This window comes from Poecilia reticulata, chromosome 2 (genome assembly GCF_904066995.2).
Source record: "Poecilia reticulata chromosome 2, P_reticulata-male-v2, whole genome shotgun sequence".
Classification (NCBI taxonomy): domain Eukaryota; kingdom Metazoa; phylum Chordata; class Actinopteri; order Cyprinodontiformes; family Poeciliidae; genus Poecilia; species Poecilia reticulata.
In genome coordinates this window covers 27,794,795-27,822,374 of record NC_088831.1, presented here as the reverse complement: position 1 = coordinate 27,822,374, position 27,580 = coordinate 27,794,795, and the positions used below count along the sequence as shown (strand labels likewise).

Here is a 27,580-nt window from a genome sequence, read left to right as displayed (position 1 = left end):
ACAAGCACATGTATTTGAAAAGGAATGAGGTGAGCTGAAGAAAAGCAGTCATTTTTATCATTATGATTATGTTACTGCAGTAAGACCCTTCCTTTATTTTAAGGTTGTTATGTTTTTCTAAACCTTTCCAGGAATGTCAATCATTCATTTTTCAGGAATGATTGACCCAGAGCCATTTTAGTCATTGGAACTTAAATAAGTTGCACAAAATTTTGGGGGTTCTTCTTTTTTTTGCAGTCTATTACCACGCCCTGCCAACATGCCTAGGTGGGCCCCATGTGGGGGAAAGGAGGGCTGATATATGGGTCCGTCCCATATGGGTTCGCCCATGTAGGGCCCATGTGGGCTGTGGCCCCACGTGGAAAAACCCATGTGGGGCCACCATGAAACCTGCGGACAAACCCATATGGGACCCATCTGGTCTGCCCTCCTTTTCCCCACATGGGGCCCACCTAGGCATGCTGGCAGAGGGGGAGCATTAGTGCCTGCTGAGATATTCCTAACTGTAGGTGGAAAGATTTATAAAATCCATTACCTACTGGACATCAATTTCCATTCAGCAGCCTGCAAGAACACATATCGGATTACCCCCACTGTCTTTGTATACACTGCAGAAATAATGATGCAAACAAAGCCATCTCACTACACATCACTTAGCTGTACTTACTTCACGTCACTACATTTCATCTCTTGTGCAAAAACAATAGGAGATACTCCAAATGTTTGTGCTTCATTGTTAAAAGAAGGATCTTGTATGTTCAGGAAAAAGCGCAATATTTTCCGACATATTGCAGCAGAAAATGCAGTTAATCATTCTATTATCCATTTCCAAAAAAACGTAGCATGATCATGATGCATTTAGGGACAAGTGCTGCTAATCAACTATGGCTATATACACACATCAGATTGCTTTGATCTGTTTTTTGTCTCTGTTCCCATCAAGTAAACAATGAATAAAATCCAAAAGTTCTTTCTTGCATGTTTTTGGAACTTTGTTGAATTTCTAAATACAGAATTAACCATTTTTGACGAAAACATACAAACATACATCCACCACTGACAATTTCATAGACCTCCCACAGCTAGTTGCAAGTTGTAGAAAAATCACACATTTTTCGCAGCCATGAGCCAGATCTTGGCATTGTTTTGTCTGGATAAAAATGGTAGTGCTAAATTTTCTGTAGTGTTGAGATGAGGATTATTCCAAAACTTTAATTTTAGCTCACTTTCTTTTATTCTAAAAACCAAAGTTTATGTGTAATATGATCATTAGCTCAGCTGGAACAACTAACTGATTGCATCAATGTGTAATTCATTTGACACAAACTTTCACCTCCTATGACATTTGAAGTCACTTACAAACCAAGCAAACTACTTGGCCAAGGTAGAGAAGTTTTATAGGTAGATTTCTCAAAGATTGAGCTTTTGTGCTATAATGAAAAATGCATGTTTGGAACACATTTTTGCACCTACGAAAACTGTACAAAATTGTAAAAATAGCCATTATTAAGATCGAAGACTATCTAATAATCATTAATTTTCACCTCAGTGCCAACGCATGTATGACAAACTTTTTAATGCTCAAAACAGCACAAAAATCCCAAACATATCAACATCGGTTTCAGAAGGAATAAAACATTAAGCTTCTGGAATAGCCACAACCTAAGCCCTATTAAAGATTTATGGACTAAGCTTAAAAGCTGGAATGATGGCAGGGAATCAGCTAATTTAAATGTTTGTTGCTCTGAGGTACTTTAAATCTCGTGAAAACAATGTTTACGAATAACCGTGGGAGCATCAGTGTGCTTCCAGATACTATATCACCGTGTTTACCTCCATAACAAGCACTTCAGCCAGGGCTGGGCCGGTGATCTGAGCATACCCCATTACGAGACAACACATGACTCCCACCCGGCAGCCTTCCCCTCCTTTACTGACCTGGTACAGTGTTTTAGCAATCGATATCAGGAGTCCACGAGCCAAACAGGCAGAGGAGGAGAGGACAGATAGGAGACAGGAAGCTGTTTTAGCTCGGTTTAGTGCTGATGCATTCACTATCCATCACCTGCCGTCATCAACTTGTGTTTAATGTCGTCCCCTGACGATGAAAGCGCGGTATTGATGAGCCTTCCAGGGCTGCAGTTGTTCATTTGATCTGTAACAAAATGGGAGGGTGTTTACAGAAACGCAAAGAAAGTATGGACATATTGATGTGTTGGAAAATGCAGAAATGGGCTGCGAAGTACCGCCCCAGCGGTGATTATATTCAACTAGTCCTCATCAGTACTGGAGCATCCATAATCAATGCTCCACGCTATGCAGCCATTACCTCTCTCAGAAGGAAGCACTAGTCTCTCTTCTCGTCTTGATTGGAATCCTCACAGGCTTGTTTATCTGGGGTAAGAGGCTCTGCACATGACCTGTTGCAGCCACTCAAAACTGGAGAGAGATTACACAGGCCATGCTTGAAATAATGGTCCTATTTTTTATTTTTTTTTGTAATCTTCTCTTCTGGGAGTCCCTTGAGTGTTTAAAGGCCAAGTAGATGAGGTCTGCTTCCTGCAGCAACATCGAGACTTCGGGAGGAGCGACAGTTTAACCTCCCAAATGTACAAACAGCACAGTTAAAGAAAAACAAGCTTGTGCGTGCCTTAAATTGAGATTATTATCGTGCATCGGGAGGATATTTATATACTCCAACTGTTTAACAGGTAAAAATCTGATAAATCTGACATGCATTTGTATTCATCTTCCCTTTAGTCCAGGGTTTGTAGCTCCAATCCTCGAGGGCCGGTGTCCTGCAATTTTTACGTGTCTCTGGTTCCACACACCTGATTCAAATAGCTGAAGCACCTTCCCAGTATGCAGCCAAGTTATTCACATTCATTTGAGATGACGATTTGATGTGATAAGACGGAGACATCTAAAAGTAGCTGGACACTGGCCCTCGAGGACTGGAATGCTTTCGTCTAGACACTTCAAGGCTGCTGTCCTGCAACTTTTAGATGTGCCTCTGCTGCACCACACCTGAATAGAATAATTAAGTTATTAGCAAGGCTCTGGAGAACTGATCTACACAAGGAGGAGGTAATTAAGTCATTTCATTCCAGTGTTTTGTACCTGTGGTACATCTAAAAACTGCAGGACAGCGGCCCTTGAAGACTGGAGTTTGACACCCCTGCCATTCAGTAAAATCTTGTGCCTGGTTTGAGATTTTAGAAAATTAAATGTCTTTATCCTTACTCCAACTCAAAATAAAACTTAAAAACTTTGCAATACAGAACAAAATAATAGCCATCTAAAAGCAATCTCTTTTTTTTTTTTTAAACCAACCTTTTCTGAAGTTGAAAGGCAGAAAAAATCTGTTCAACAGAACTAAAGAACATGCCTGAAAGAAATGGCCTTGACTGCGTTTTGTTTGAAAGAAGAGATCTGAATAGCCCTGATGAAAATCTCACAATTTTATCATGCTGTAAATAAGCTTAATTACAAAATAAATTCATCAAATTTTGAGTAAATAGTTTCCTGGTAGTTATTACTCTTCTCGTGCCTCTTTTGGTTGATTACAAGCACAATAAAACTCAGCTCTCAGTGTTACTGACGTCTCTGGATGATTTTGTTGGACGTTAGAAAGGACTGAATCATCAGCTGTAATAATAAGACTGAATATGGCATCATTTTGTTTCTTTAAAAAAGCCACCTCTCTTTAATGCTCAAAATTGATGAACTGCATCAACCCTTTTTTTTTTTTAAATAGATGTTTTATTGCTCACATAAACTGGGATTTGTGTCAATCCGTAAAAAACAAACAAACAAAAAAAAAAAAAACAGGTTAAAAATATTGTTCATGGGAAACATGACATTTGGAAAAAAATAATAGGAAAAACAACCTTCAATGGTGGGAAAAAAATAGTCACACACTTCAAATTGTATTTATTAAAATGTGCTGATGTGCATTTAATAGACAGAAATTATAAGTGAGTTGGCAAGCAGTCAGCATGGTGGCAATCCAAAATAAGGGGAGAGAATATACAGTGATTAACATTTTAACATCAGACAATGTCATCAGTTTCTTGTTAAGGATGAACGATTAATTATAAACACTGTGAACATCAGGACCTACCACAGGTATAAGGGAATATTGCAGCTTTCTCAGGTCATCTGTTGGTTCACAGATATGCAAAGTAAAAAATCACTGAAAGTAATAACAGTCATAATTTACAGCCAATTTAACAATTGTAGCCTGTCTCTGAGCTAAATCATCCAGCAAATCTTTTTTTTTTGTCTTAGTTGATTAAACTTAGTTCTTTAACTTCTGGTTAACAAGTGAAGTCCACAATGTCATAAATATGTGGCAGTATTTCGTGCTGTTGCTCTTACTATTATGATTTTTGTCCGTTTTGTTTTTATATATCTTTTTTCTTTTACTATATCTATGAATCTATTAACTTGTTATGCTTCCCACTGTGGAAACAGTTTGTCATCTATCAGATATTATTAATTTCCACCTGTCTGCACATTATCACTTCACTGATAATTCACTCATTCACTTTAATTCATTCCTAGCTCACTGGTAAACAAGTTGATTAATGTACAGTGCTAAAAAGATTATCAAGTAATGGACGATAAAAAAAAAGGTCTATAATGCTGTTGATGACTGATGAACTGGAGATTCGTTCAACCAAAAGAAGTTCTGATTAGGACCTGATTCCTCCCAAGTTCGGCTCTGGATAACGTAAAGACAATAGTCCATCCAAAGCGCAGACTTGTGCAGACCACACCATTTCTATCTTTCGGAAAAGCCAATGGAATCTTCTCACAAGAAGTATACTTGCTCGCCACACGGGGGCATCGGTGAGCTGGTACAACCTCTTCCTTCGCTTTTGCAAAGTAGCACATGACATCAATCTGTTTTAAATCAAGTGAAAACATTTATGTTTCGAATAAAATCTGACAGCAATCCCGTCTGGATGAAAAGTGGACGGATACCAAGCTGTATTTAACGCACCCTGTATTAAAATGCTAAAACTGTCCATAAATGTTTTAGATCATTTCAGAAATGCTACGACCATGTTATGATTGATTATTTAGGCTGAGATGTTGTTCTTTTTAATAAGTAAGGGACTTAGTTTACAAGCCCCTCATTAGACTGATTAAATAATTTTCATTAAGTAAACTATTCAATTTTTTGTAATTGGATAAAACACTTAAATGTCTCAGGATCATCTTTAATTAAATTATTTTTATTTAAATCTGCACTCACGAATAGCACATTTATCCTTTAAACAGTGTTTTTTTTATCAGGCTAATAATAAATCAACGTCATAAATCAGCAGAATCATGAATTCTGATCTCATTCTCTCTGCCTCCCCCTTTCTCAAACACACCCAACACGCACCACACACACATTCAAACACTTTATGACATTAGAAATCCGCTCTCCTTTGCGCTGCCCGCTTGCTCTCCGTGCAGGTCTGTTGGCAAAGGCGCAGCATAGCGCCGCGCTCCATCCCATCAGTGCGCACAGATCTTACATTTACAAATGCCACCAAACAGGATGAATCTGTAGTTGCACATTGGCATGAAAGGACTATGAGAGAAACATGTTTTTTTTTCCCTTTTTCTTTTTTGTAATTACTCGTAACTTAGGTAAGTGCGCTGGAGCATGGCACTTATTTTACCACTTCGGACTCACACAGAATACAGATAGAAGGTACTGAATGTGAACATTTTCATTTGGCAGCTTTAACATATTTCAGGCTATATTAATGCTGATAATTTTGAGGCATGGATCTTGATTTGCGGAATGAGACATTTATAGAGTGTGTCCGAGTGCTTCAGGACTTGATGCAGAGCGGAGCGGTGAATGGGAGCTTGGAGGCATCCAACATCTCTTGTGGCAACGCTTCCACGCTGCTCATACCACAGCGTGTCAGGCAAGGTAAGATGCACCAAAATAACCACATGCAATGCGATTAAAAGCAAATTGTTCCACAAAAAGTTCATAATATAAGCCCAACTAAGAATCTGCATCGCCGTCTATGTTAAAAACGAGATGCGTTTGCTTGCTGTTTGCTTTATCCCCCAGGTTTATTTTTAAGGAGAGGAATTGATGGGCTGAAAAGGCAGATAGATGAAAATTAGCAATGGTTGCAGAATTTACCCCTTTAAAATACGTGTAAACTCTGTTGCGTTCGAGTTGAAGAGGAATCAACCAGAGTACAGTAAAAATTATACTAATGCTCACAGAGGGGATTAATTTATATAAAAAAACAGTCACATCTGGACTGTGCCTCATGATCCACCGATCTGTTTTAGATTTTCATTTCTCAGTTTTTCAGACTAACAATTAAATAAAATGTCAACTTTCCATTATTGTTGGTGTTCAGTATAAAGGGGATCTGACAGAATATAATGAGTCACAAGCAGGAGAGTTGCTAGACATGAAGCTGTAGGGGGGCAAGTTAATCCAGTCCACACCCAGATTTTAAACCTTTTGCACATGATGCTTATGAATTTGCATTTCAGTGTATTTGATGTCATTCAGTTGCACATGTCTGAGATAAAAATATTTATTATGTGGTGGCCATTTGTGTAATGTTTGCAACTTGTAAGTTCTATTAATTTAGTTTTTTATTTTTGGAAAGTTAGAATTAAGTCTGTGGTTAATTTGTAAATTAGAATTGATTATGTTGGTAATTGGTTAGCCCCTCCCATTAATTTAGGTAATTAAAAACACACCGGGTGCTTGGTGGAGGCATTGTTTTGCAAATGTCTGGTGTGTACGGGAGGGTTGGTAAATGATTTTTTGACCATTTCATTTCACTTGCATTTCACTTTCAATTTGACTTTTTATTTTGCACCTTTTTACTTGAAACGCCATGTTAAGTTCACTTTCGTTTTCGATTAAGATGTAGGACATTTTTTGATATTTTGTTACTAATTTTATAAGAAATAAACAATCTATTTTGGCAAACAAATGAAGAGGAAGTGCGTTCAATCTAAAACCCACCTGTTAACACACACGGCCTTAGTTGGAGTATTGGAAGCTAGAAGGCCGCGACATATTAGTTCAATCAAAACTAATCAAAAGCAGATATTTAAACTAATTTATGGCTTCTGTGTATGGACAAGTTCATGTAACAGTTCATGTTGTTATAGTGCATTTTTTAAGCATAACTTGCTTCACAATTAAATTTTATCTGAACAAACTGCATAAATTTATAGTGTTTTGTGTTTCTCTATATTTGAGCAGTTTGTGGTGTAAAGATAACAGGTTTACATTGAAATGTCAGTGGGACCCAAGAATATTTCCAGAGTTAGTGTCTTAGTATTAGTGTTAACTTGTTTAGGATGCGGCCCTTGATGAACTGGTGACCTGTCCAAGGTGTACCCAGAGACTGCACGTATAAGAGTGTTAATACATAAATGGATGTTTTGGATGTACGCTTAATGAAAAGTAATCATCACACTGTCCTGATTTTGACAGTAAAATCAGCTTTTATTTTTAAGAAGTACAGTCCAGGAGCTAAAAGGGCAACTGCTTATACAGGCAGAAATAAAAAGTAGAACCAACCTTTTCAAAATACTTGTAATAAAAGTCAGTACTTTACATTTGTACTTAAATCACTCTAAAGTCAGGTCCAGGTAAAACAGGGTTTTGTCATTGCTTATCTTGGCTGCAGAGAGAATAAGAGTAAAATCTGGGTTGTGCCTTCTGGTTCCTATTGCTGTTTCTGGTTTTCCATAGTAAAAAAAATATCTAAAATTGAGAGAGCAGATCAGATACTCCAAAAATGTGCAAGAGCTAATTAATGATTTAATCAACTCCTTAAACATTCGTGCAATTTCTTCTTATTCCTAATTTTATTTCCTAAAATTTGAGTGAGAACACTGATTACACATTTTAATCAAGTCTGATACCATATGTGCAAAATAGTCTCTATTACTGCTCACTCTTCTACGCTCTGCAACATCTCTTTATAATGTCAGGAGTGTAGGGCATATTTAAAAACACAACTAAAGTTCATACTAATGCAAAATATGACTGTAGGAGATGATATATTGCAATTTTTAAGAATTCAGCTTATCAAAGCAATCTTATATTACATAAATCAGCAGGAAATGTTATTAAATAAATCTTACCTGATCTAGTATTTTTATATTACATACGACCAATATGTTATTCTCTGATGGAATGCACAGACATTAATTATCTTAATTGTTGTGCTTCATTCTCCTCGGGCAAGTATCTTTCTTCTAAGTAACATTTGGTGAAAATAAAAAAAATAAAAAAGTAATTTGGATATGTTTATTCAATTTTAAGCATTTAATTTTATAAACATTTGCAATTACCACTCTGGGCTTTTGTCTGACAACATGTTTTGAGGCCAAGGCCTTAATGAATTCATCCAAATTTAGTGTTATGAACCAATTACTGCGTGTCTCCAGCATCCATCAGCAAAATTAAAGACATTAAGCATTCTGTGTTTAGCCCACTGAGCACCAAAACTGATCCATCGTCTGCAAGTAAACTTAATTAACCATCTGATTAAAACAAACACCGTAGTCTGCCAATATTTAGTCAATGTCATTATAATTAGTCATGGCACTACTCTCAAAGATGGATCACTCATTTTCTTCTGTCTCTGTCCATCACTTTTTCTCCAGTGCTCTGACTGAGTTGTGTCACAGCCGAGCCAGTAGGGCTGCTCATCTTTCTGCATGTTTAAGGGCATGGAAATGTCTGCAAAGAGACCTGACTGATGCAGTCAGCTTTTAAAACAAATTATATGTGAAAATACGGAGCAAACAACAGCCCCTGCACATACCAGACAATTTTCAATTTTTACACAGAAAGGCCTCTCCCATGTCATAACGTTACACACCTTGTTTGGTGTGGCGACAGCTTGTAGCATTCCCCTGGTCAGTATGTGTAAGTTACATGGGCAGGATTTCTCCTTTATTCGGCAGAGCTCTGTGCTGTGACCCCGCAGGCTGCTCAAACGAAATCAGTGCTATATATACACAGAAATATTTTGTGCACCATCCTCAGTATGTTATTATGTGCTCCACATTCTCTCTCAATCAATATGTGACTCAGATCAGATAAACATTTGAGGCTTATTCAGTATCTTTGACCGTCTGGCACCCGTAAACTCTGTTTATTAAAACACTCCCTTTATTTCTTCCTTTACTTTGAAAACTCCACCTCTTATTCTCTTCCTCCACACCTCACACCTTTCCATGTCACTCTGCCTGTTGAGGGTTGATGTGTTAACCACATTCCTCCTCTGAAGACAAAAGCCACCAACATGTTGTTTTGTACGCTGACCACTGTGACCACAGTCCCGGTGGACTGTGTGTTACAGTCTGTCAGTCAATAGAAAGTGGTTTTGTTCTTTTCATCAATCAACTGTTCTGGGCTCCTAATGGCCAAGTGACAAGGCGTAGATGGCATTTACCATGCTGGATTAGCTCCCGACTGTGACATTTACCAACACCTACAGGAGCTCTGCCAGGTTTTCTTGAAGTCTTGCATAACAGATAAAAAGGAGAAATAGACTAAACTTTATATGATTGTGACTGGAGTCTCATTATTTATTAATTCAAAGTTTAACTGCACATGTTATAAAAACCTTTCTTTGTGGTGGTTGGCTTTTCAAGTGAATCATCAATACCGCTGTCACATTTTTACATCGCTGAATGTCATTTATTTTGCATGAAGGTACGTGACTTTGAGTTAACAGTTTTCCAGCTTTGTCTTTAAATACATCGATACTGCAGTGAACAGGGCAGGGCAAAAGTTTTAAATTCAGATAAAGTTTGTCTCTTTTAAAATAGTCTTTTTTTGTTGATCTTATGTAACAATCTAATTATTTATTGGTGTACTTTGAAAATAAATCTGTAGAGTAAGTCAGCAGGATACGTTTTTACTAGTTTGGGTTTGTCTTGCATAGAGTTTTGGTTTCGTTAGGGTAACTTCCAATCCAATCAACAACAGATGGCTTAAATATGGTATACTGATTGTGATCTATTTTTTACTGTGTACTGAAAATGTTACCCAAATCTTCTCAACATTTAAACAAAGACTTAATTTCATTAACATTTTTCCTTCAGTCTTGCAGCAATAACATGCAAAGAAGGGGGGAAATCAGGAAGCAGAAGCCATACAGGACAAACATTTGCAATACTTTTACGTTTTGGGGCGGAGAAAATTTTCAGGAACAAAACAACAACAAAAAAACAACAACAACAAAACCTGTTTGAATTTAGTGTATGTGCAGTGCTTTTGGTGAACGTAGGATAAGTGAATTAATAGAAAGCAAAAATCACAAAACAAAAGAATTTATACAATATTTATAGTAAATTGTATATTTCGGTGGTGACTGTTTATTTTGCAACACACTGGATTTTAAGCAGATTTTTAACTTTACTTGTTCAGTTTTGATTTTGATTCCAAACTTTTACAATATAACTTATGTAAAAGAATCACTAATCGGGATAGGTTTTTACACAGTTTGAAAAATATTTGCGCACCTCAGAGATACAAAAATATGTCATTGCATAGAATAATCTGTTGTAGAACATGCACTTTACACTCTACATCCTTCTGCATATTCAATGACAACAACAAAAACATAACATAAAATTGACGTGGATCACCTACACAACACGACTGGATGTTTTTTCACATTTGCACCCACATAAAAACCAGATGCGTTGCTTAAGATTTAACCAACACCCATCCGAGTCAAGAGGTGCAGGTAATGAGACCCAATAAAACATAATTACAGCAAATTAACTATGAACTATTCATAATGCTACTTTGTTTTACTGTCGAGGATTAACATAATTTTTCAGATCAATAACAGATTAGGCTAAAAGGTACAGAAAATATTGAAAATTGCTAAACCATTCACCTGAGTCTGTATTGCGTCTCTAATTTAATTGTGCTTCTCGCTGTCAGAAGAAGCACTGCATAGTGAAAGAGCCTAAAAAAAGAACGTGAGATTATAAATATAGTTGTGTGTGAAGCCCCTGCTGATATCAAAGTCATCATAGTGTGAAAGAAGACTTTGACAAAAATCTGAAGAGTGACGACTCCATCAATATTATCATCACATTTTATTTTCCAGTAGGATCATTTAAAAAGTTAAAACTAAAAGTGATTTTTTTTTCATATGATTTAACTGGATTAACTGAAATGTTTTCAAGAAATAATGAATCATTTTTTAAATTACTAGCACTTCAATTTGTCTGATGTGCTTTTATTATCAGATAAAGTTATGTATCATAGTATTGCTTTTATTAAACCTATTTACAAAGTTATCTTTAGTCTCCTCAGCAAATGCAATTGCAATACTTTTTAAATGGTTTAATTATATACTGGAGAACCATTTCCCATGTTTTAGCAAAACATTCAGTTTCACTATTTTTTCACATATTTATCTTTTTTGTAATATTAACAAATCTGACAGCCTATAAACGTCTTCCCCATTGGCTCTCCAGATAAAGGATGTGACTGTCATGTTGCCACAGGTAATGATAAACAACTCAGATCTACTGTTATGGGTTTATAAACTAGCCATTTTTTTAATACTTCATAATATTTTGTCTCTGTGCAACATGTCAGAGCTCTCGGCTGTTTCCAGAATTTTATTGTCCCTCAGTCATTTTTCTGCTACAAACCATGTCTTTGTTTGCAGTATTGCTTGTGTTACACACTCCATTGTGCTTGTCAGAAGGAGTTCAAGTTTGTAAGAATTTTTTTTTTTGAAAGCTGCATTTTGACACATCTCAAAAAGAATTACGAGAATAAAAACAATATTCCACAGAAACACACAAAACTGAAAGAAACTGAATGAAGGCTAAGTCTTGGTACATTTAACAACAAAAAGTAATATTTTTCAAAGTATAATGAAAAATGCTGCTGCTTATGTCTGTCATTCATGACTTCCAATAAAATGCGGTAATTGTTTGTGTTGATGGCAAATACTTATTAAAGGAGCTTTATTATGTATTTTCCAGGCAAAGTGTGTCATTTTATAGCACAATCAAATAACTATGCTGCATTCAGTTGTTATAAAAAATTATATATATGAAACATGACTTAAGAGAAATTTGACTTTGTAAATTGATGCCTTGAAATTGGGTCTGTGTCTCTTTAAGAATCTCTTGCTCATTCTGACACGCCACCTTCAGTACCTTAAACTGTTTACATCCCTTCTTAGGAGTGTTGGACTGAGAAGTAGTTCATATAAAAATTGGTTACTGTATAAAGTTAACCTTCCCATGGTCTTAAGAGACATGGCCATTTGGACCCGATGAGCTTTTTACCCTGTGGGCAGTCCGACAAGGTGACATTGACCCCATGTGTGTGTGATTCTGGGAACTGACGTTCTGACAGGACCACACTCCCGCTTCCCCGTCCGTGACACCTGCCGTGCTCCTCCTCAGCCACAAAATGGACTTGTTGTGGGCCCTTTGCATCACTTTAAGTTTATCCCTTACTGGGCTTCTTTGAGCCCGATGGGAGTTTTCTTCTGTCTCATCCTTCTTAGTTCAAACTTATTCCCAGTGGGATCAGATTGTGCAAGCCGCATTCTGTTTCCTTGTTAGGATTTGTGGCTAAACATTTGGCAAGCTCTGTCTTAATTCCCTGCACTGTTACATTTGTCAGTGAGGTCTGCTGAACCACAACACCAGAAGTTTCCAGAAATATTTGCACTCAAAAGTATTTCCACAGTTGTTTGCTTTATTGACTAGATCCCTGCATTACATACAGTTCGTACTCTATCCAACAATTTGATCATACAGTATGGTAAATACCTTTACGTAGTCCACTCCTGATCAAAATCGTAATGCTTTTACTACAATTATCTTTCTGGTGTCTTTACAAGTAAGCAGTTTATTTTTTATGGTGTTTGCTGGGAATGGGATCCATTCCAGTGCTGTCTTTAAAAAGCCAAATAATTCAGAGATACAGATGTGCAAAACTAAACTTGATCTGTTTACTTTTTCTCAATGGTCAGCTGAGATTGCTTCTTTGTCAATTGGTGCTACGTAAATAAACTGAACTGGACTGAATTATATTAGCCAGTGAGATAATTAGCAAGAAAGGTAAACAATAACGGCTCCACTCTACACTGATGATCACAGAAAAAGCTTTGAGGAATTCTGGCCTGAAGGAATGGATAAATGGGCTGAGGGAGTTATCACGGAGCACACAGGAAAAGCTAATTGGCTTTGATTAATCAGAAGCCAGTATAACATATTTCATTAGGCTAGAGGAAGAGTGACACTACAGAAACAGACTGCTGCGCTGTCTTTCTTTTGCCAATCATGTGTCTGCACGTTTTCATTATCATTATACACTCACAGATGTGGGCGCACGCTGCAGCGCAGACACACAAAAACCAAATTAAACATCTTAAGTTGCTACCGTTGCTGCTTCCATGGAGTAACCCTGATGTTCTCTCAGCAGCACAGCCACCATATTAGAGCTTGATATTTGCAGGGGAGGTTGTGTGACAGATGGCGAAGCCACATGTCTGTAGATGTGTGTGCATGTGGGGAGAGAGAGAAAGAGAGAGATGAAAGAGACAGCAAAAGACTGACTTGCTGACTTTTTTCTGACCGGTCTGTGGCTAAATCCTTTGCTAAGCCTGCAAGTGATATAAAAACAGTTCAGTTGGATTTTTGTGATTAATTCACTGAAACTACATACTTGAGTTAAATGCTGTGATCCATTCATCTGTTTAAAATCTCTTTTTTTTTTCCCATAACTGAACATTGCTATGATTTTACTCTTCATGATAAGCAGGCAGATAATAAGTGGGGTTTGGATTATGCTTCCCAGCCAGCTGTGCACAAGCCATGTATGTATATCTCAGGTGACTACTGTGAACCAAAACACAAAATATAGAATATGGTTCAGTAGAAGCTCAGCTATGCTGGCACAAGCCATGCAGTTGCTACTGTATGTTGTATTTTTAAGTTTTACGGTCAAAATATCAGTGACATACTACTGCTAACTGCTTAGTACTTTAATCTACTAGAAAGCATTGATTAATGATAGCCAATTAGACTAAAACTCACAGGAAGAGCTTTGAGGAATTTAGCTTATTTAGATTGCATTAAAAAGAAAGAAATGCCAACAATGCCCTTTAGATTTGGCACTAATTGAGTCATTGATTTATAAAGTGTGTATTTACACACACTTTGCAAGTATATATCTCAACATACCTCAGTATATATCCCAATTTTATCAGACTATTCACACTCTAGGGCTGTGATTAATCATTATTAATCAAAACGTTTAACTTTTCATTTGAGGATTCTCAGTTTTCCAGGTTTTTAATTTTCAGAAAGGTTTAAAAGTCGTCTTGTTTCAAACAGTACTTTAGAAATGTTAATGTCTCATTTGGTGGAAAAAAAATGAAAGGAGGAAAAAAAAGAAAAAAAATCACTTTGTCTTTCAAACTGTTTATTCACGGTCACATGCTGTTTTTATTTTAATTATGTAAAACACTTTGAAATGCCTTGCTGCTGAAATGTGCTATACAGATAAAATTTGATTGATTGATTGATTGATTTATATGATAAAACAATGTGAATAGCATAGCAAGCAGACCTGTTCTTATGTCTAATTTAAACAAACCAATATATTAAAATACAGCCATAGAAAACAAACTGTATTCCTGCACTTTAAATGAACATAACAAAGTACTTTTGTGACATATCGCATTTAACCTACAGTACCTTCAACCAGTCACTTAGATCGACTAACTTGTTGACATTTCTAGCTTTTTTTGTACAATGTGACCTGCTAAAGAAAACATTTTTCAAAAGGCACTGTGGAAGCAGGTGTAGCTAAGCACCCCAGAGTATTATCTGTGGATAATCCTTCAACATCAGCCTCTGACTCCGATCCCGGGACTAGATGAACCGTCTTTTCCTTCGGTGGCTCTGGCACCATTTCACATATGGAGGTGTTGGTTCCATGTCTCTCATCTCACTCAGCTTTTTCCACACCTCTAGCGTTTCTTCCCAGGGCCTGTATCTGAGGTTCATAAATCTTGAATCTAAAGCGGTTGCTACCTTTAACCAGTCCAAAGTTCTCTCTCCGTTTGTTGAGCTCCTTTGTAAATTGAGTCTTGAAGCGAGCTGTGTTAGCTGCTTCAGCATCTGACACCTGTGTTATGAAGACGGCAGAGTGCAGACAGCACAGCAGAGCAAGACACAAACTTTTCTCCACCTAGGGGTTCTGTGATGTACCTGCATTACAGACACACAAAACACACTGTAATTAAACTGCTGAATACAATTAATAATAAACAAGTAACTGATGTTACATTATGGCTATAGTTCTTGAATATGTCCATATTGCAGAGCAGATGTATACTCATCTCAATTTAAATAAAAAAACCTACAAGAAATGGAGAAGATAAAAGAAACTTGCTTTACTTTGCAAAAGTAAGACAAGACGAGATGAGATGTTTTTTTCAAAAACAAAAAAGCATCTCATGCTCCTCCATTTCCGTCATGAGTTCAATCAGACCTTTTCTGTCATATTTGATGAAGTCATGGATTGGCACTGTGGTAACAGAGTCATTAGTGTAAATGCCAAGCAGTGGTGGACAGCTAACATGTCTTTGTGTGGCGCCACAAGTGGCTGCCATCACAGGGGAGGAAGTGTTATCATCACTGACCAGCTGCTGCCTGTCAGTGAGAAAGAGTTGCAACCAGCGAAAAAAATATGGATTAATCCCCAACCAATGTCTTTTACAGAACAAAGTCTGCCAGCGTCGTTCTAAATGCAGATGAAAAGTCCTTTTACGATATCCAAACCGTATGGCTTAAAAAGTGGATGAGGGCGGGAATTGTGCTTTTTGTTTTCAGCAAATGGAAGTTTAGGGAAAACTTTGCCTGCATTGAAAGATACTGCATATTTTTATGAAAATAACCTCCCCAGACTATACCCATTGAAGATCACTGCTGCCTTTTACTGAGTTTTTGGATCAAACATCAGGTGTTTTTGGTTGCATGAGTGCCCTTCATAGAAATGGTAACACATTGAATGTGATCATAGCAATATATTTCAGTTAGGAATTTGAGAAGGCTGGCTATTGTAGCAAATTTAATTAACCTGGTTTTATTGTGGAAATGTTGAAATTGTAGAACCGCGTGTGTTTGCACATGCTGCTATCTGTGTATCTGTGAAGATTGCAGCTTATGTGTGTGGTGTCCTGCTGATGCGGTGCACACAGGGACCTCTAATCCCCCTGGATACAGACATGGTGGGTAACCTTTACAAAGCGTGTTGTGGCCAGGCAAGCTTCGAACCGAAGGCAAAAGCAAATAATGTAGACTTTAGAGGATGTGATACAGTGATACTGCATCAGACTGCAGATTGAATTTTTGTATTTTACATTATTTGTATTCAAGGGAGAAGCTACTTGAGTGACCATCTTTGAAATAACAGCATTAGGTAAAAGTATAAAAAAAACAAACAACAAACAAACATAAAAGTTTTGAAAAGCAAATGGATTTTTAACACTAACTAAAGGGTCTTGCGAATTAATTAAATCCATGAAATAATCACATTTTCACTTATCAAAGTGAATACAAATTGCTATTATTTTAGATGTGAAGAAAAGATCAATAATTTCAATGCAATGCCACAAATATAGTTAATAATGATTATACTTACTCTAAAAGCTAAAGAAACAACCTGACTGCATCCAGCCTTCAGCTCGGTTCATCAGAGCAGCAGTGCAATGAAGAAGTAGCGTTCCGGAGATACTTAAAGATGGAGTTATAAAGATACATAAAGATAAAGATAGAGGCACAAAAAAGACAGAAACAACTAAATCAAACAAACAAAAAACCCAATCAATGATACCAACAATGAGACACAAAACAGGAAAACCTCAAATTCAAATGAACAAACGTTTATAGGGTTTCTTCATTTGAATTGACGATCTGATGATGCTCATTTGTCAGGACAAAAGTAATTTCTGGGAATACCAACCTTTTCACAGGTATTAAACATATTTTTTTATTTGTCCAAATTTTGTATTATTATTATTTTTTATTGATCTGATGTAATATTCTGATCCTAAATGTTGTTTTTATTAGTTGTAAATTAACAAATCAGAATTAACAGAAATACAGACTTGAAAACAAATTGCTGTGATATTAAGCTACAAAATGTGTTTCTCTTAGTGAATTAAGGTATTCTAATTCAATATGACCATATACAAAGTGGAGAGAGACGATCAGAACATTACTTAATGACCTCATGGTCTAATAACTACAGAGACAAATCATAACGACCCTATAACAGCCAGTCATATAATTTGTCTTTTTTATTTATGAAGTGTTGATCTTGAAGATAGACGGCGTGTCTGCCTGTAAGTCCGAATCTTGGAGCCGCTCACCCGGAGTGGAGCCTGAATGTTGAAAGGTCGATGCTTCATTCTACTTTTTAAAAAGTTGGGAAACCACAAATAAACCACAAACCTGGGAGCAAAGTGCTTGCTTGAGAAAAAGTGAAACTACGACATCTTCAAAATGTGATTGAGCACAGGGTTTAATGTTACAAGAAGGATTTTATATTTAATTATCGAGAAACCAATAAAAGGAAACTATTACTGGGGAAATACGATCTCTTCTGTGATAGTACCCGCTGGATTTCATGATCCAGAATTTTTCAATAGCGTCAGTGAGTTGTGTTTTAATGATGCATTTAATGATACATTCACTGCCGCTATGGCCATAATATGCTAGTTTATGCTAGTATTTAGGTGAATGTCATTTCTGATTAGGAGTAATATCGCAGCCACCACTGCAATCAAAAGCTCTCCTTTACAAAGACTTAGCAGGGTAATTAATATGGTCTGTTCATTAACACCCACTCAAGGAAAAAGAAACAATAAGCTCTGAAGTTGCTCATACACAACTAGTCACCAGGTTGTTCAATAAAACAAATTGAATTTCAACATGTAAATCATAAGATGCATCATTTTCATTCAGATCTGTGTTCTTCTTGTGCAGAGGAGGACCACACTCTCCGGATCCTGCTCTACTCGCTCATCTTCTTCTCAAGTGTTTCTGGCAACCTGCTGATCATTGTGGTGCTCACATTCAATAAGAACATGCGCACTATCACCAACACCTTCCTGTTGTCACTCGCCATGAGCGACCTGATGATGGCCATATTCTGCATGCCTTTCAACCTGATCCCCAGTATCCTCAAGGACTTTGTCTTTGGAGCTCTGATGTGCAAGATAGTGACCTACCTTATGGGTGAGTAACAAGGAGCTTGAGGGTGAAGGGGAAGTTCAGCTGGACCTTTCGCATCAAGGAGAGTCTAAATTATGTTAAGTTGTTCTCTTAAGACAATTCAAACTCACACACACCCTCATTCTTGCTCCAAAATGACACACAGATGAATATCTTTTACTAATTAGGTCACTTTTGAAGGCTATTGGTTGCATCAGATTTTTCTTTGTAAAACAAGCTTTGAAAAATGTGTCTTACCATTCACTATGCGGTTACATTCCTGTACTGAGTTAAACATGTGGTAAGGCCTGGGTTCATTCTTTTTTTTTTTTCAATAGCAAAGCTATATGTCTTTTGCTTGTTATGAGCAAAATCTTCTCCTTGTCACCTTCCATTCATATCTGAATCATTTTTACTTGAATGTACTTTGAAAAGTCATTTATATCAGATCTCACTGAATTTTAAGCACTGCCTGACTGTGGCGGAATACCTTGGGATGAGCACTTGCAGATGGAAGGTCATTTGCCTCCTAACAGAGGTTAAAAGTGACTTGACCAGGAGCTATTTCTATCAAGATTATGCATGAGCCACCATGTTTGGAATAATGCTCAAAGAAAAATGTTCAGACTCCAAATTGCTGCAATATTTTCAGTGTGATTCTGCTTTTCTGGCAGTAAAGAGAGGACATTGGAAGATAAGTCACAAATTCACTCTTAGTCATCAATGTACTCCTTGTATCTACAAACAAATTGCTCGTAGTACAATGAGAGTAAGAGTAACCACTTTTACTCTTACTTGGTTTAAACATTATAATGGCAAGAGTATTTTTGGTGAGCCACTCCTAAGTGGGTATTCAGTGAAATCTAATTGATCACTGGTTCTTCTTGGGGTCAAAATACAATAAAAAAGTTAACAATAGATTTATTAAGCATGTGAAATATCTAAAGCTAAACAATATAACTACTGTTCAAAATTTGTATTTGCTTCCTTGACAGCTACCTTTTTATCCCTTGAATACATTTTGTTTCAAACTCAATGAAGTTTAATAACACATTGCAGATCAGCTTTAGACACTCAATGCCTATGTAGACCCAAGCAATGAAGGCAGCTACATTTTTTTATTTCCTTAAGATTAAGAACTGTCCTCATGACTTCACTTGTCTTCACACAAGTGTGAAGCCCAATTGCCTTTTGGTTAACTTTATCTGCCATAACTTCGCTTGGCTATGAAATGGACAAAGACCAACATCAATAATCCCACCCACCTCACTTCTTGACCACAATTTCTTTATATTAATGTAGAACATATTGACAATCCCTTGAATACATTGGTGAAAAGGACTACTGATGTTTTTACAGGGAACTGTAAAAGTTTAAAAGTTTGGGTCGAACAAATGGCCAAACAAAACAAATTTTTAAAGTTTTATTTTTATCCTAAATTTGGACAGAACCCACTGCCTACTAGAAAAGTAAAATTTTATAAAACAAATTTGAGTTGAATTAAAACAAAGAACGGCCTACCTAAAATATCTTTAAAAAAATGTCCATTGATAGCTACAATTAGGAAAGTAGACATTCCCATTGTATATGTCATGGTTTTTTCATGTGGTAGTTTACATGTAGAGCTATTTCAAGGTTTTGGAATATGAGAAAGACATCTTTTCTCAATTTTTGCATGAAACAAAATGTGTAATTTTTGACTTTAAAAATCTGCTTTAGAGTTTATTGGATCCACTTTGGAATAAGGAAAAGAAGACTTCCCCTGTCGAATGTAGTAAGAGTCCTTTTTTTTATACAAGAAAATTACTCTTTCAAAACTATGAGGAATCCGATACAATACTGCCAGCAGCAGCGACTGACTTGCTTCTAGCAGAAAATGAATATAGAACAAAACCATCTTCATACATTGTAACCCGTCATTGTCTCGCTACAATAAAACCCTAGATAGATGCAACGATTGTAATCAGGAAGGTAACAAGTTTCTTGACCTGACGTCAATCAAATTACAAAAGAGGTCGATCACTGTTGAGTGGCTGCACATCCACTGACTATTTTCATCACCTTTCCCAATTGTGGGAGGTTCATTGATATATACTTTCTGTAGTACTCATTTGGAGTTCCTAAGTGGTAATTTTCCAGTAGTCAAGGTGTGTAATGAGTTTTTTTTTTTTACTGCTACAGTATTCTCATTGTCGTCAAGAAGTCTCTAATTATATTCCCGTATAGACTGGATGGGAAAACATTTGAGCTGGTCAGATTCTTTTTTTTTATTTTATTGGAAAGCCCAAAATTTAAAAGGCTATTAGGATTGTTGCTTCGCATGAAGAATTTATTTGACATTTGAGTAATGTGCCGGAGTTGCAAATGAGCAATGAGTGATCTCACTGTCTTTGCATCTGAAGAAGAGACTGCTGGGAACAAAGTTACCTATGCATGAAGATGATTCTTAGTGTGAGTACTACTGACGCTGTTCTACTCACAGAGAATATTTTTATGAAGAGAACCATAGTGCCCATAAAAAGTAAAACAATTAAAACATCCCCTTTGTTTTACCCTTTTTATTAAACTTACAAATCAACCATGGTCAACAAAATTGGGCTTTTTTGACAAAAAAAAAAAATTAAAAGTAAAAACTAATTTCTACTAAAATTATTTTAAAAAATGTACCATAAAATAATTGGTTGCATAAATATCCACCGCCTTAAAGTCAGTATTTAGTAGATGCACCTTTGGCTGAAATCGCAGCATGGAGTCTGTGTTGATTCGTCTCAAATGGAAATAAATGTTCTTTGAAGCTGTAACAAATTATCCTACAGGAAATAACTATATTTGCTGCATTCATTTTGCTCTTTGCAAGCCTTTTCAGAATCCCACAGCATAATGCTGCCTGGTCTTATGACGTCTGAAAGCTAACGGTTTCATTTTATGAGTGTCAAAGTAAACAAGACCAAATACAAATGCACAGCTAATTTTTCAGATTTTTATAATTAGAAAGTATTAAACTGTGTGATAATTTGTGTTAGTCTGCCAGAAATCCCCATTGAAAGACAGTAAGAGTCGGTTTGTCATAAATACATTTGCAAAACACAACAAAATATGTAGAGGGGAAAAAAGGCAAAGCAAACTGAAGGTTTGCTGGTGTTGTAAACCATTGTTTGGAGTTTTCTTCCTACCCACCATCTTCCCATCCTCTACGTATACAGCTTATATTGTCACCGAGGACACGGATAAGGAAGGTAAAGAGTAATTTCCTGTCTTGTCCTTTTAGGGGGTAGATGAACGATCATATCGCTGGCAGAGAGTCACATGATTTCCTTCACCGCGACATTCAGATATCGGCCCAATTTATTTACCTCAACACTGTGTTCTCCTCCAAATGTTGGCTGCGAACCACATTTTCTTCCCTATTCTGAGCTGCAGTGGCAGTAATTTTATTTTATTCAAATGAGAAGTCATCTGTTTATTTGGTAAGATGCATATTTTCTCAGCCCTTTAGATGTCCCACTTTGTTCTCCTGCAGGCACATCAGTGAGCATCTCCACTTTTAACCTAGTTGCCATAGCCCTTGAGCGCTACAGTGCCATCTGCAAGCCTCTGAAGTCACGGGCGTGGCAGACCCAGTCCCACGCCTACCGGGTGATTGCTGTTACTTGGGTGCTGGCCTTCATCATCATGATCCCCTACCCGATCGTCAGTCACCTCAAGCCGTTTAAACGTCCTGACAACACCACGGCACACCAATGTCGCCACAAGTGGCCTGTTGCAACGGCAGAGCAGATCTGGTGAGTGTTTTCGTTCTACATTGTTTTTATTTGGTAGGCTCTTGTCGAGATGATAGCCGACTGGGAAAAGCTGCAACTTTGTGAAGATTCAACTTGTTTAACTACTCTTATTTTCATTCACGTGACATGATTCTGTTAACAACACATATACAAAAGCATGTTGTTGATAAAAGAACTACAGTCCACACTTCAATTAGCTCTGGGTTGATTATCCATCCATCCATCCATCCATCCATCCATCCATCCATCCATCCATCCATCCATCCATCCATCCATCCATCCATCCATCCATCCATCCATCCATCCATCCATCCATCCATCCATCCATCCATCCATCCATCCATCCATCCATCCATCCATCCATCCATCCATCCATCCATCCATCCATCCATTTTCTTTACATCCTTGTCCCTTAGTGAGAGGTGCTGGTGCCTATCTCTAGCTAACGTTCCGGGCGAGACCATTAAAATCCAAGGTTTGTGGAAAAAAAAGTGAAACAAAATTAATTTATTGGCTTTCAATCTAATTATGGTAAAACACTATCAATTATTTCAGAAAGAAATAAACCATCTGAGCAGTAAAATATTAAAATGTACCTGATTATGTTCCTAATCATAAATTCACCCATAATAATTTAAACTGGAAAGACATTTTTCAGGATGTCTTTATGATCTATTACAACTGACCATCTCCAGTAATTTGTTTTGAGATAAAGCAAAAGGGTCTCGAGAATTACTTTTAACTCTATTTACAGTGCTACACCTTTTGTTGATCTTTTGTTGAACCCATTTTAAATTGTTCAGAGACAAATCAATAAGAATGGAGGACATAACGTCAAAATGAGAGAGTAATTACAGCACACATGCATGCAGGTGCATGCAGATGGAGGTTTTGGCGTTTGGCTGGGTTTATAATACTGCTGGAGTAATGAGACGTAATTAGAAATTATGCATGCCTTGGATCACTTCACTAAAACCAACTAACTCTGTATTGTGCAGAACTTTGCGTCCCATTTTAGCCCTTGTGAGACAGAACAACAGCAGATAAGTTTCTGAAAGATTTACTTGTTGTAATTACTTTTAAACTTTTACTGAATCAGTATTGGTAGAAATTCACAGGGTTACAAAAAAAATGCATGCTCTTTGTTTCAACTATGAAAATCGGACATGTTTTTGTTGCCGTCATGCTTTTTTAAAACGTATAAATATTTTAACCAAGTTTATTAACATTCAGTTAAGGCCAAAATTATAGTCAACTGAAACCATTGCATGACATCAACATATTTATTATTGACGACTGAGATTTCAAAACGTCTTATTTCTGTGTTTGGATGATTTCTAATTGCCTCCAAAGGGGCAACATGATACAAAATATGATTAGTACAGAAGCAGGGAGCAGACGTTTCCCTGTGGTTTTCTGGAGATAAAAAGTTAACCTTGAGAAAACTCATTAAAAAAATATACGGGAAACATCTGCTTTTGTCTTTATTAGACTAGGGATAAATAAATCAGAAATAAAAAGATTGATATTAAACTCTTTGTTTACAATTAGATTATCCACTTTGTAAATCACTTAGGACTACCAGATATGAGTTTCATAGTTATCCGATTTTTTTATGTGATCCCAAGGATTCTTGTTGAGACCAATGACAAATAATATCACAATTAATAATATTGCTTAAATAATATCCACTTTCTTGGCTCTTTAGCAGTAGGAGCTATGTAAAAGGTTTTAATTGTCAGAGGGTGTGACCACGTGGCAACACACTCGAAAGCAATGTTGGTGTGTCAGTCTGAAGTGAAACTGCAAGATGGCTAGTTTTTGTTACAGGTTGAAGAGTTTTCATTTATTTCTGATGGAAATGAGCACAAACATCTGTCTTTATCTTAGTTATTTGTCAACTTTTCTAAATGTGTCCCTTGTAGGAATGTTCTTCTCCTGCTGGTGCTGTTCGCGATTCCAGGAGTGGTGATGATTGTTGCCTATGGACTGATCTCCAGGAAGCTTTATCAAGGCATCCGATCCGAGACCGCCCTCAACAAAGAATCTACTGGTAATACCATTTGCTATTTATGTACCTTTTCGGTACAGTGACCGCAGACAAGTTTAGGTGAGAATTTGTGCCTGTTTTTCAAATGTGCTGAACATACAAGTAAAAGCTGCACCTGCAATCTGGCTCAGGTTTGGTAAATCACATTGGGGTGGTAAGTCATTACTTTTTTATATCCTCCTACCAGAAATTTGGGCTTTCTGATAATCAGAATATGCTTAGGATATTCATGATGTCAGTTATTTATTTATGCTCTCCTCATTTTGTTGACGCGATCCTGCTTGTGTGTTATTTGTAGATCAGATTTGCACGTATTATCAAGCTTGACTTGAAAGCACAAACCTTTAGAGGAATGAAAAAAATGAAGTACATAAACTGAATTATTATTTTTTAGTTAGGATATCCAGCATGGTCCTCCTGAATTTAAAACTTGTGTTGCCAATCAGTTATTGAATTATTTTTACTCAGAAATGTTTCAGATTATAGATTTGACACTACAAGCTTTTTACCCTGGCACAGTCCAGCGGGATTGCACTGACCTCAGCTTTGTTACTCTGAGGTTTTTCTGTGTAGTTTCAAGAATTGACATTCTGACAGGACACTTCCAAGCTGTCCGCTCTCCAACTGAGCGTTGTGCTAAGACCGCAGGAGTGCTAATATTATATTTGAACGCATGTGTTGTGTTAAGCTAATACAGTCCTCATACAGGTTTTTTCAATTGTAAAATGGTGCTTTGTAAGTAAAATGTGTAATTTGTTGTTTTAATAGAGTTTAGTTTCTGTATACATTTTTATAATTTGTGACTTTTCAAACATAAAACCATGATTTTTTTAAAGTATATAATACTGTCCTATTTAAGATTAGTTGACCCTAAATATATTTTGGCAATATAATCATTTTTTGTCTTTCACCTGCACTATTACCCACTGACCCCTTTTTGCAAGACATAGTGAAATGTTTCATTCCATTTCCATTGCTTATGCTAGTAATTATGAATAATTTTTAATAATGTCAAAAACAGTTCATCATTGTGTTAAATACAGTTCAAAATTGTTGCAGACAAACACATATTTCTGGGAATAATAACCAGAGGGGCGAGTTCTGGGTACTGCTGGGTTATAGAGTTCAATTTCCTGTAAAACTGTAGGCTCGGACATTGCAATCTATTTGTATTCTGTTTTCTTCTACAAAACATATTACAGACAAAAATGAAGGAAACGGGAGCAGTACAATGTAGTAATTGGAAAAACATTCATCAACGTTCCAGTTGAACCGTCTTTTGTTAGTAAATTGTAACAATGTGGCTCTCCAAACATTATTGTTGGACTTGTCCCTTTGTTGAAGTAAAATTATTACTAAATATCACTGATAAATTTCAAAATCCTTTTATGAGCGATTACTGCATTTCAGCTGGAAATGCAAGTTTCTTTTTGCTCCATTAGGTTGAGCAGCTGGTTTTTGCAGAATCATGACTCACTCATAATAAACCATACAAATAGGTGCATGTGTCACCACAGGGATCAATCAGCCGGCTGCAAGGAAAAGGGACAATTATAATAATTACCTGTTCAAGGCATTCTTAAACCAGTGGAAGAAAACATTTGTTTTACGATGAAACAAAAACAGGCATTGCTTAATTTTAAAAGCATTTTCGTAAATTATATTTTGCTGCTACACTGTTAAGCAACTTCCAGAAAACTGTAAAACAGCTGAAACACTGGGTGCCTTTAAATCTCAACTTAAAACCCACCTGTTTAGAGTTGCTTATGGCTAAATTAGGGTTAGAGTGCGGGTTTTGATGTCTTCCATGTTTTTATGTCTTTAATGTTTTTAATTTTTTTTTTTTTTTTTTTTTTTTTTTCTTCTTTCTTTTATGTATGGGGAAGAAAGTGAAAAATGAGGGTGGAAAACGATGAAAATTAAAGTGGAATGGAAATGGAATGGAACCAGTTAAAGTCCGCGGGAGGGCAGACTCCTCTAACTATAAGTTAGTTAAATTCTGTGTGGGACGGCGGCGTCCTCTGGTAAGAAGTTAAACCCTGAGAATCCTAGGCACTGTCAGGTACAATAAAAGCAGTTAAAGTCCGCGGGAGGGCAGACTCCCCTAACTCTAAGTTAGTTAAATTCTGTGTGGGACGGCGGCGTCCCCTGCTAAAGGACGGCGGAGTCCTCTATGAAATAGTTAAATTCCGCAAAGGACGGCGGAGTCCTCTATTGTTAGTTAAATTCCGCAAAGGAAGTTAAACCCTGAGAATCCTAGGCACTGTCAGGTACAATAAAAGCAGTTAAAGTCCGCGGGAGGGCAGACTCCCCTAACTCTAAGTTAGTTAAATTCTGTGTGGGACGGCGGCGTCCCCTGCTAAAGGACGGCGGAGTCCTCTATGAAATAGTTAAATTCCGCAAAGGACGGCGGAGTCCTCTATAGTTAGTTAAATTCCGCAAAGGCAGGTACAATAAAAGCAGTTAAGGTCCGCGGGAGGGCAGACTCCCCTAACTCTAAGTTTGTTAAATTCTGTGTGGGACGGCGGCGTCCCCTGCTAAAGGACGGCGGAGTCCTCTATGACATAGTTAAATTCCGCAAAGGACGGCGGAGTCCTCTATAGTTAGTTAAATTCCGCAAAGGACGGCGGAGTCCTCTATAGTTAGTTAAATTCCGCAAAGGACGGCGGAGTCCTCTATAGTTAGTTAAATTCCGCAAAGGACGGCGGAGTCCTCTATAGTTAGTTAAATTCCGCAAAGGACAACGGGAGTTTGTTTTTTTTTTATTTTTATTTATTTTTTAAATTTCTCTCTTTCTCACTGTTTATTTCTGTTTTTATTTTAATTATGTAAAGCACTTTGAAATGCCTTGCTGCTGAAATGTGCTATACAAATAAAATTTGATTGATTGATTGATTAAGGACAGTTTTTTTCTTTAGGGTCAAACCACAAAATTAAAAATTTTAAATCTTGAGAACTCAAATAAATTATGTCTCAAACGCTTTATTCCGACTTAACCAAAGTCTTAATCTGCTTTTTTTGTATACAAAATAAGTAATATTACATGCTGATATTGAGCCTTTTTTCCCCTATATTTGTCACAAGATTATTTTTATTAATGCTTATTATACTCAAGTGCACAAATACTTTCTGTGGAATATGATAAACATTAAATTTGCAGTCTGAATTAGACATTTTCTTCAGAGATTTAAGGTACTAATGCACTTCGGTCAAGCTTAAAAATAAACTTTTAGATAATTGGAATAGACACAACTAAATTTGACATAAATTGATGCATATTAAAAACCATTTTTCCATCTCTATCCTGTACTAGAGTTAAAAAAAATTCCTATAATGACTATGTAGGTTATATATTTTGTGTATTTCTCAGGATTTAGACCTTTTTTAACCCCTTCCTCAGTCTTAGCACGGTGCTCAAGAGGAGTGTGGTAAAGTGCTCTTCCTCGTAGAGCAAAACCAT

The 27,580-nt window shown here is 36.8% G+C and overlaps 1 protein-coding gene across 2 annotated transcripts in view; it reads left to right on the top strand.

Moving 5' to 3' along the window:
- The first annotated feature begins 5,210 nt into the window (after positions 1-5,210).
- The window catches only part of cckbrb (cholecystokinin B receptor b), a 31,767-nt gene continuing 9,397 nt past the window's right edge, over positions 5,211-27,580 (top strand). The window contains exons 1-5 of one of the 2 annotated variants that reach the window (XM_081602378.1): positions 5,211-5,713; positions 5,842-5,941; positions 18,061-18,312; positions 21,809-22,070; positions 23,996-24,123. In XM_081602378.1, coding sequence (XP_081458504.1) covers positions 5,848-5,941; positions 18,061-18,312; positions 21,809-22,070; positions 23,996-24,123 — 736 coding nt within the window. In that variant the 5' untranslated portion in view covers positions 5,211-5,713; positions 5,842-5,847. Of the gene's footprint in view, positions 5,942-18,060; positions 18,313-21,808; positions 22,071-23,995; positions 24,124-27,580 lie in introns of both variants that reach the window. The other variant, XM_008401381.3, reaches the window with a different exon arrangement.